The sequence below is a fragment of the Cebidichthys violaceus genome, unplaced genomic scaffold (genome assembly GCF_023349555.1).
Source record: "Cebidichthys violaceus isolate CVI_PGR_0920_01 unplaced genomic scaffold, fCebVio1.0.p SCAF_14, whole genome shotgun sequence".
Taxonomy (NCBI): domain Eukaryota; kingdom Metazoa; phylum Chordata; class Actinopteri; order Perciformes; family Stichaeidae; genus Cebidichthys; species Cebidichthys violaceus.
This window is the reverse complement of record NW_027176307.1, coordinates 239,201-249,976: the sequence shown is the minus strand read 5'-3', so window position 1 is coordinate 249,976 and position 10,776 is coordinate 239,201. Positions and strand designations below refer to the sequence as shown.

Below are 10,776 nucleotides of genomic sequence, written 5' to 3'. Positions count from 1 at the left end.
ATGCTCTACTGACAAGATGAATAACTCAACAGTAGTGAAATATAATAAAGATAAAATAAATCCTGAGTCTCACAACCTTTTCCTTCACAGAGTCTTTAGGCAGGAAACAATATTAGCTTCCATTACCATAGTGACCGAATTAATAAAGATGCCTGTTGCTCAATCCAAACATTGCACCTCGTGAAAGAAAGAAAGAAAGAAAGAAAGAAAGAAAGAAAGAAAGAAAGAAAGATGATGAATAAAAGATCTCTCCTTCCTGTATACCCAGAATGCCGTGGGTGGTTGGTTTTAACGCGATACTTCAATACAAATTTGAGGTATTTTATCATTTCCTATTTCAAATCCACCATATATGTTGTACGTATATGGTACGTACAACATATTTGACTTAATTACTTTAAACGTATCAAAGGACTCCATCACACACATTTTGTGTGAGGTCACAGTCCATAGAGTTTGGGAACAACTTGTTTAATTTTTAACATGACTTAAAAGTATTTTAAAAGCTCATTATAAGTCTTTCAATGTAAAATCTACTGAATACCACATTGTAAAAAATTACAATATTCTCTTCTGGCACATAAGTACCCAAGAAAAGTACCTTCACCACATTTCAGAGGAAAATATATTTTAACTTATGTTTGACACTACTAAGCTACATTTAACTAGAATTGGGATTTTATTTACACAAAAAAAATCTACAAATATTTTAGAAAATATGATACATTGTTACAGATCAACCTAACGTTACCAAATAGTATATTAAAACCAACCACAACATCAAAATGCTAGTGGCACATTATTGAAACAATAATCCAATGATATGAGATATAATACTGGAACACTTTCCTCAAATGCGTAACGTCACGTCGATGCCTCAAGCACATGTTGCTAATTCAACTTTACATTTTCAGTTGAAAGGGGAGACTTGGGGGAGTAGTACTGTAACGCAGGAAAAAAAAGGTGTTTAAAGTCATTCGTGGCTCCGCAGGGAGCCGCGCGAGACAATCAATTGCCTTGAGTGATTCATTGCCTTGACTCAGTCAGTTGATTCAAGACAAACGCATATGGAGGTATGGAGTTAGAAAGAAGTGAGTTTACCAGGCTAGATTAGCTGCTACTAGTTTAGACCACAGGCTTAGACACATCGGAATCGCGGAGCCAACCGTTGCAAGTCGAGTTGTTCTAAGTCCTGGGTGTTTATCTACAGTCTATGGTTTATACACAGCCCTGGCTCTGTAAATGGGAAACAAACAAAGCCACACAATACTACTTCAGCCAATCAGCAACAGTTCGTGCACAACACAGGGGAAAGACCATGGATGTATAAATACAATGGCAAAGCGAGAATAGAGAAATAAAGAAAAATGCAGTGGGAGCAACAGGGGCGTTAAATCTATTATTATTTGTTTGGGTGTTGAGTTCAAATATCAATAATCTTTTTTCAGAATAGCTGACTCCAGTTTTAAGCAAAGGATCTGACAGTCAACATACTTACTTACTTAACTTGCTATAAATACTTTATGCAATTTGCTATTTCTTCAGTCCAAGAAGGATAAACATCAGATATTATTAATATATCTGGGACCACACTCAGGATAGCTCATTAACTTCCAATTAGGCCTAATGCTAGTACAGAGAGAGCAGAGTGATCTGCATTTTATTCTTGCTGTGCTTTGCAGTAATATGTTGGTACCTGGAAAAAAAAAGTGGGCCGAGTGGGAGCTCAGTTATTTTCAAAAAGGGGTAAATATACCTCAAAGCATTGTGCATTGTGCAAGTAGTAACATTGTTTTTGTCTGTTTTCTTGAAATATTGTAATGCTTTAATAATTTGAATCCACTGTGATCTGTTCTCTTTTACTTTAAAAAAGCGTTTACACAGAAAGTGTGGTTTCTTTGGTTGTTGCTCCTCTCTGTAAAACCCTGATGTAGTTAAACAGGAGCTCTCTCTTGTGGCAGTGTTTAAAGCATCATGGTGGACAATTTCAGCTAAACAGCACCATCTACTGCTGAGATGAACAAAGAGCACTGGTGGAAAAAGGCTACTCAGATTCTTTAAGTTAAAGTGTCAAAACAACAATGTAAAAGTCCAATATTCAAAATGAAAATGCAGAGAAGTAGCCTATTATCAGAAAAAATATATTATGTAAATAAAAGTACTTGTTCTTCAATAAATGCCTCTTGTCACTGATATATTATCATATCTTACAGTATTAAATTGTTTGATGATGCCTCGATATGCATGTAGCATTTTATTGTTGTAGCTGGTTTACAGATTGTATCATAAAATGGACAAACTCAATTAAAGTAGAAGCACCTCAAAAATTGTAGCTAAGTACTTGAGTAAATGTACTTAATTACTTTCCGTCACTGACAAAAAACAGCCACTGGGGGTTCCTCCACATTCCTTTATTCCTCTGCACTCAACACACAAAGGCTGGATAGAAACCGCAGCATAGGAAAGTTAAATTGTGCACACATCACGTCATCGTGTACACGATTACAATCAGTTCAAAAACACCACACGATCCGTCGGCATCACCGGACATTTACAAACAAGTGTAACTGTAGATCTCCACAATGATGTATAGTTATGACAACATTAAAAATGAGCAATATGAAAATACATCAAATTCAAATTTGAAAACGTGAATAGTACATGTAGTCGGTCCTATATAAAAGCACTATAACGTGACAGAAAGGTGTCGTTACAGTGTGCTGCCTGAGAATGAGGTACAGTGTCCGAGCATAAACAACTCACAGAACACGAGTATTAAAAGTTTGAGGAGAAATATGAAGTCTAAGTTTGTGTGCATCAACAACAAAGAAAAACAGCGTAGTGTTCCCTGTAAGCCACAGACATTCTACCCTTATAAGTGCTCCTTTCAAAATAATAGTTGATACTAATATGCCCCAACAAATGAGAACAGTTAATAACAGAATGTTGGATATTTTGAGTTGAAATTGGCTATTTCTACCTGGCTCATGATCTTTAAGTTTATTAAAGAGCCAATGCAGAAAAACAACTACAGCCGATATACAGTATATTCTCCCACCCTGGTCGTAGTAATTATGCCAAAGGACCAATAGCTAAAACCAAGATACATAAAATTACATTTGTATAACACTGTAAAGAAAATGACGTAAACGCATATGTAAATGAGGAAAAAAAAAAAAGCTCTCTCTAAAGGTGAACAGGTACACAGTAAGTGCAGTTAAAAGGCCTCACAGGCCCCACAGTCGAAAATATTTTATAAAACCCCCAAAAATAGAAAACTTTGTCGACGGCATCAACTATTAATGACCTCAATCCTTTAAAACTGCTGGTATTCTTCTAACACATACATTTTCATAGATGCAAGATTGTATTTTGGAGCGTAGTGGACATTCAATATTTCAACCGGTTTCAGTTTGTTACTTTTGTTTCGCAGGCTGCTCAATGAGTTTCCCCTTGTGGTACTTCTGTCCGATCCCGTAGGGGACGTGTGCCGATATAGTTCCCAGCTCTCTGGCCCCCTCGATGTGGAACATCTGGTCGTCGAAGTAGATGTGCGGTTTGATTTTCTGCAGCAGGGGCCCTTTGGGAGCCCCGGCCAGGAAGAGAGCCTCGTCGATCTCCAGGCCCCAGCTGCGCAGCGTCTTCAGGACGCGGGCCCCGGAGCTGGCGGCGCTGCGGGCCGTCACCAGGTAGGTTCGGATGGGACAGTTCATGCGCTCGTTCTTGGCGTAAAACTTTCTCTGCAGCTTCCCCAGAGCCTCCAGGAAGCACTTTAAGGGACCCTGAAGGTGCCAAATAATCAAAGTTCATTTAAAATGTAACACGGGGACGGATAAACAAAAAGAGGAGAGAAACTAAATGCACACACACAAGAGGGCAAACAGGACTTTAAAACTCATTTAGAGCCAGCAGAGCGGGTTCCTAAACCCTGCAGACATTCTCCAGAGCCTTGTTTCACCCCATACAGGTGTTATTCTAACAGCTATTAGATTTGGGTTACTCATCTGTTCAGTTTGTTTGCATCTTATTGTCATTACTTTCTTTGCATTTTGCTGAATCATGCGTTATTTATCTCTCCTGTCACTTCTGTTTCCTGGTTTTATGCTTATGTATAAATGTGAATAAATAAAAAACTAAACTGTTTGCATGAGACGAGTCCCCCTGAGCACTGTATTAGGACTCTATCCACTGAAGGCAGATACATGCGGATGGAAAACAATGATTGTGGCCTGTGCATTTTGAGAGTATATTCTTGTCAACGTTGGAAAGCTTCTGAATCAGCAATGCGGCCATCACAGCCCAATGAAACTTTCCTCTGAAGCCCATAAAGATGAATTTGTTTAAGACGGTGAATGGCAGAGAAAAACACTGAATCTACAGTATTCAAGAAGAATTAACTACGAAGAAAAGAAATCTGTACGATTTGAAATAATTCGATTGGAGAGGAAGGCTCAGCATTGGATAACACAACTGCCTTATAATCGTGGAGATCAGTATGAGGCTGTGTTTGTATCGGTATGCTCTGGATACACATGAGGTGCCAGTGGTCTTAAAGTACATAGAAACAGGCATCAGTTACCTGTGCGAGGGGTTTGTTCACAAACTCCTTCTCGTGCTCAAAGAAGGAGTCCAGGCCCTGTTGCTTCACGATGATCTCGGACTCGTCGGAGAAGAGGACCGCGTCGCCGTCAAACGCCACCCTCAGCTCCGTGTCGCTCAACTCATTATCCACTTCTTGCATGAACATTGTGGCTGCAGCGATGCCTGACGGAGGGGAGGGGAGGGGTCGGTCAGAAATATGCTTCGGGATTCGCATCCATCGCTGTGTTTTATGGAGAAAGTTTGATACCCGGCAGCTGCAGACGTCCTACTTTGATAACGTTTTAACGGCCACGTTAGCGTCAGATTACGGATACCTCTGTCTTTCACTGAAGAGATTCAAATGTTTATAACACAGTTCAGCAAATGTGGTCTCACAGCTAACGCAACGTTAAACGAAAATTCTGAAAGATTTCCACAGAGAAGATAACGTATCTGCGCTTCGACTGTAGGAACTAGTTCCTTAAGGTCTGTGGATTATCTTCAGTAACCGGGTCATGATTTTATAGAAAGAAACATTGCTGTTGAGTTTATCAAATGTGGGGGTTTTTTTGGCACTTTGAGCACCAGGAGCAGAGAACCAGCAAATGTTTCGCGATTTTGCTTTCGATCGTCAAAGTTTTCCGTCAACTTATTCCAGCACTCCTTCTGAATATCAGTGTTTCATACGAGTTTGTTTCGTGTGTATTTGGACGACAGGGACCCGTGAATCACGCGGCCGTCTCCAACCAGCTCCTTCCTGCTGCACAGCGTCGGGTCGAGGTTTCCCTCAACAGCGTGAATGAGTCACACACACACACACACACACACACACACACACACGCAGAGTCAACATGCGAGTGTGTAAATATCAGTGAAGCACCAACGCATCTCGAGGCTGCTGAAAGCAACTCATGCATCAAAACAAGGTTGTGCGAGATAGAAATCAGCGTTACATAACCCAACAGCAGCAGCATCACTTACCTTCCTCTATGGCCTCTCCGACTTTCTCAGAGTCCTTGGAGAGGTACAGGTTGGTCATGTAGGCCTTCAGGTAGCCTATAGGACTTTTCCCTCCGGTCATACAGAACCTCTCTATGGTCAGATCTGTAAGTATAAGTTGGACATATGTGAAAAAGAAGTCCCCACCCCCCCCTTCATAGCGGGTAAGTGCCGTTTTTGATCGTGCCTGTTGCAGCAGAGCGCTAATCGATCAACAATGTCTGGTTTAAGGAGCAGCGTACCGTAGTGATTAATGCTGTTTATGAGGCGCACTCCAACCTGGGCGTGGTTGTTCGTCATTAAGACGATATCAAACAGCTCCTCGCTGTCCGGGTAGAGCTTCCTCAGTCGACAGTTGACGTTCATCAGCGCCTGCGTGAGAGGGCGTCAAAAAGCCAGGATGTTGCTTCAAGAGTGTCCAACATGAGGTTACGACACAAACATTACAACATTGTGCCACAGCTTTCTTTCAATTAAGCTTTTTAAAAAGGAACGTCAAGGCACTGAAACGACACTGCAACAAAGGAACGTGCTTTATAAACCACGAACGCCTGCATCAGGGCGTTCATGTGCATCTTTGTATGGACATGCACGACGCAGCTGGATACAGACAGATTAGAAATTGGCCGGGCCGATAAATCACATGATGTTAGCTCACCACAGATATACTGGAACCAGCCTGCAGTGAAGTAACAAAGCAATATGTTTGAGGTAATTTGGAAGATGTGATGCCTTGACACAGTTTGTCCACAGAGAGCACTGAAACATTTATTTTTCCAACTGTTATCTGAACATATCCTGTCATAATTCTTATTAAAAAAAAAAAAAGATTAAGGATCTTTAATTAAAATGTTTGTAAAAAATGTGCCAGATTTAACGATCAAGTATCTGCCTTAAAAATGTGATATTGGTCGGACTTTACTGCTGACATCACAAACTATCAACACATCTAATACAAAATTGTCTAAAAATACAAAACATACACAGCTCAGTTTTTAATACTGTTTTGATTTGATGGTCATTTTGGAAGCTGTAGTGTGATATTACATTTTACTGAGGACTGTTTCTGATAAGTCATGTCCACCATGATCATAATAATGAGAGTATGCAAATTATTGAAAGCAGCTTTCATTATAACCTATTATTATTCAACAGCACCACGAATTACAGCCTCTGCAATGGCCAACATGTCGAACCAACACCTCTTAAAATAAAAACTATTCTAACCTTCATGAAGGTAGGATTTATAACTGGACTTTATCTGTTTTAGTGTAGTGTAGTCATTTACAGGGATTAAATGAAGAGCAAAAAACGTTTCCTTATGGGCTGACATTGTGATATTTGCTGGTAAAGGAAGAACATGAGCGATGGAAATGACCAACGAGCTCCAGTGACTCATTGATCACTTTATATCCAACGTACTGTACAAGCAGGATTACTTTTGGAGAAAGCCAAACGATGCACTAAACCCACCGCGTCTGTTGCCAGCTGTGGTAGCAGGAACGTATGCTGTGTCACTGGAGTACGAATACAAGTCCATTTTACTATCACTCTTCTCCTGATCTATCCCAGGGTGACAAACCTCCGTGAAAAAGTTGCTGAACACGTCCAAGGTTGCACAATCACAGGACCTGAACATCATTCAACCGGAAGTTGTACAGTAGTTTTTCACCTCCTTCAATCCTAAAGATGTCTGTATTGTCTGGCTGAAGAATGGTGTGAATGAATGACTTGTATAACTGAAGAAGAACTTTTAAGGCAAATAGTTTTTGATAGGGATTTTACTAAGTTTGCCCTGGCACTGTGCACGTCCTTCTTAAACAGACATGTTTCACTTACACTTTACAGTTTTATGATTGTACTGGATCTGACGGGGCCAAAATTCAAATACATACTTTTACTTGACTTATTGGGATGTGGCCTGATGTGCAACATGGCTTTCAACCCACTCTATAGGTGGATGCATGGGTTTAAACGGACTCATGTAGTCCATTATCCGGACACACAATAGTCTTTTTTTTTTTTTTTTTTTTTTTACAAAGGGAGTTTTTCCTGGTGTTGGCCTGAGGCAACAACGTACATTCAGGTGACGCAATAACGTTACATTCCAGGAACCACGCCCTGCAAACGGAGAGCGTACCGCAGGTTAACACTACGGGGAGGGGAGTGGGGGTCCAGGGGGGGTCCAGACCTACCTTGACGAAGGGGAAAGCGGCTCCTGGCTTCAGCGGCTCTTCTTCATGCTCCACCTGATAAGCCACGTACTTCTCCACTCCTTCGTCCACGTAGATCTTACTCTCTGCCACCATGTTGAAGAGGGTGCGAGACGACACTGCGATGGTGACAGCATACCGGGGTTTGGGCTGCGAGTGGATGGGAGGGGACGCAACAACAACAACAAAAAGAAAAGTGCTATTGCAGCCTTGTTTGCACTTAGAAAGTAACAAAATTGTGCGCAAGAAAGCATGTGCAGCTAACACACACGATCACGGTAATACAAGGTTTCAGCACAATACTCACAGGTCTCGGCTTGTTTGTTTTGAGGTTGTCAAAGAAAGCTTTGGCCGCGGCCCAGTCTTTCTCCTCTCCGCTGTCTTCAGTTGGAGCCGAATCGTTTGGCTTGATTTCACTCATTGTTGTAAACTTCGTAAGTCCTAAAACGTCCCGTTTAAATGAGAGGCAGCTGATGCTTGTAAACTTTGCGGAAATGTGTTCAGAAAAAAAAAAAACCGGTGGTGTGTCCACGAGTTGTGACGTCGGCGAATCCCTGGTATTTGGTTGGCTGGTGAGGGAGAGCCCTCCCCTGTCTACACGGTTCAGGTTAATTTTGTTTTGATGCTCTTATTTATTTTATTTTGCCCTTTAGTTCAAATTAAACAAAAAAAAATGCAACAGCATACTATTATAGTGTGCTTCCCTTATTCCCAGATTTAAATAAATATTGTAGGAGCAATACTGGATATGTAGGAATACATGTTTTGTTTCCCCTTCTTTCTTCTGAAATGCATAGTAGTAATCAAGTAACAAGAAACTAAAAAGACTAAAAACTAAGAATATATAATCAACACATCACCATCATCCCCACATATAACCAGTGGTGGAACAGGTTCTCAGCTCCTTAAGTTAAAGTCCCAATAGAGCAAAAATACTCTGTTATGAGTAAAAGTTCTACAATCATAATCATTCTTAAGTAAAAGTGCAGAAATATTATCAGTAAAACGTACTTAAAGTATCAAACTAAAGGTATTGTGCAGTAAAATGATATATTATCATATATCACATTAAATTGTTAATCCTGATGCATTGTAGCAGAATAACAACAACTGCATTGGATCAGTAGAGGCTCATTTCATCCTTTTTATCCCACAATTTGAAAAATATGTTGAATATTAGGCCTAATAGCTAACATAGTGCCCCTGATATTAAAATAGCAAATGTCTACGCACACACACACACACACACACACACACACACACACACACACACACACACACACACCGTCCACTGGCACATGAATGATCGCCCTCCTCCTCCCTCCTCCATCACACCCCCAACACTTGGTAGAGTCCGGGACGGAGCATCATGGCGATTGACGGTAAGTACTCGGTCTCAGGTGTCCTGCGGGACTCGTGTGAAACTTTACTCGGGACGGAATGAGAATGATGTTTGTAAAAAAAAACAATAATAATCATGTTTTAATTCAGAATGTCTGTTATGCTGAGAGCAGTTTCTGCTTTAAATTACGCCGTGCCGCAGTGCTCCGGAGCTGGGACAGCTAGCGGCACGAGGCTGATGCTGTGAAAGTGCGGACACCCGCGCTGATGCAGGAATGTTGTGATCCCTTCATGGGATGCGCGCGTGCTCTCTCAGCCGCGTGAAGTGATGCTAAAGTGGACACGGATGAAGACGGTCCCGGAGCTTTTGATTGACCCAGTCACGTTTGTGCAACAAATATTCGATTGAGACACGCCTGTGACAGAGATTAAATATACAATAATATGAATATTTATTTAAAAATCACAGCAGGCTGCTACTGAGCGTCACATGACAACTTTCTTTTGCCACTGTGAAATAACTACATCACCTGGCGGATGCATATGGTGTATTGCTATCGATAATAAAATAAAATAAAATAACGGATGGAGTTCGAAAAGCAACCGCTGTTGTCAAAGAATCGTTATTTTTCGTGGATGCACGTGCAGTTGACAGTCTCGCTAAGCTGCATGGGTAATGTGTAGGCTACAGTCTCCTCAAGGTTTTAGTGAAAGTGACCGGAACACACATGACACCGAGCAGCGACAAAAGAAAAAAATGATGCAGTCAGCGTGAAGAGTAGGCGCGTGCCTTGCCCCTGTCCCGTCATGGGCACTGTTCTTTATTATGTCACGTGCAGCCATACGTGCAGCAGTGTTTGTTGATACACGTCACCTGAGAAAGAGAGAGCGAGAGAGAGGAGGGGGGGGCTTTATAAAGACATATCGGTGACTCACCAGTGGTAAAGGAATAATATACTTTATATCTGCTATATACAAATACTCAACCTTGAATTAGCCCATATATTCACACAGCAATGGTTTATTCTTAAAAGTTAGAATATATATTATCATTCAAAATATTCCCATCAGACTACAATATGTCTTCAAAGGTATTTAACCATCATCCAGTGGGCTCCATAGACCACAGAGCCCTCAGGTGCTTCATTCTATCGTTCCAATTTTTCAAGAATTTATCAATCAATTTGCTCCTAATTGCATCATATCATTGTTTCTGTCTTAGTTCGTGCTTTTAAAAAAACATTATATTGGGTTCTTGGGAGACCCAAGTCAAAAGCACCAAATTGCAGCCTATGCAGTTTATAGGTAGATACAATGTTTGCTGTGGGTCTTAACTTAGAGTATCACAGGGAGCAGGGGCACTGTGTCAGTCATTTTAAAGAGACAGACGCAGATTTCCTCATGGACTCTTTATATTTTCCTTTTACACAATATGAAAAATCAACTGCAACTTTCGTAAAATGTTTAGGTTTGTATGTAATTGTGTTGGTAGGATGAAGGTGAAATGTGAATCCAGTTATAGATGCACTTTTAATTTATTTCCTTTAGCAAAGTAAACGTGTCAGAAATCATTTTTGGAAGAATCACCTGAGAATAGATTTCTCTCTGAACTGATTTTATTTGTTTGATGGCTTCAAAGAAC

General features: G+C 40.7%; 1 protein-coding gene across 1 annotated transcript; it reads right to left on the bottom strand.

The window, feature by feature from the left end:
• Positions 1 to 2,395: 2,395 nt before the first annotated feature.
• On the bottom strand, positions 2,396 to 8,299 carry LOC137870885 (cytosolic 5'-nucleotidase 1A-like). The gene is made up of 6 exons (XM_068708339.1): positions 8,101 to 8,299; positions 7,776 to 7,943; positions 5,823 to 5,952; positions 5,563 to 5,685; positions 4,580 to 4,764; positions 2,396 to 3,782 (listed from the first exon to the last, which is right to left on the bottom strand). The coding sequence occupies exons 1-6, from the start codon at positions 8,212 to 8,214 to the stop codon at positions 3,417 to 3,419; spliced, it is 1,086 nt and encodes a 361-aa protein (XP_068564440.1). The 5' UTR covers positions 8,215 to 8,299; the 3' UTR covers positions 2,396 to 3,416.
• Positions 8,300 to 10,776: the final 2,477 nt, after the last annotated feature.

What these genes read in the sequence shown, in the direction of transcription:
- LOC137870885 (XM_068708339.1), bottom strand. Translation starts at nt 8,214, where the DNA reads ATGAGTGAAATCAAGCCAAACGATTCGGCTCCAACTGAAGACAGCGGA. An exon ending in AAACAAACAAGCCGAGACCT is followed by an intron (nt 7,944 to 8,100) that starts GTGAGTATTGTG and finishes ATCCACTCGCAG; the next exon opens with CCCAAACCCCGGTATGCTGT. An exon ending in AAACAGCATTAATCACTACG is followed by an intron (nt 5,686 to 5,822) that starts GTACGCTGCTCC and finishes TTATACTTACAG; the next exon opens with ATCTGACCATAGAGAGGTTC.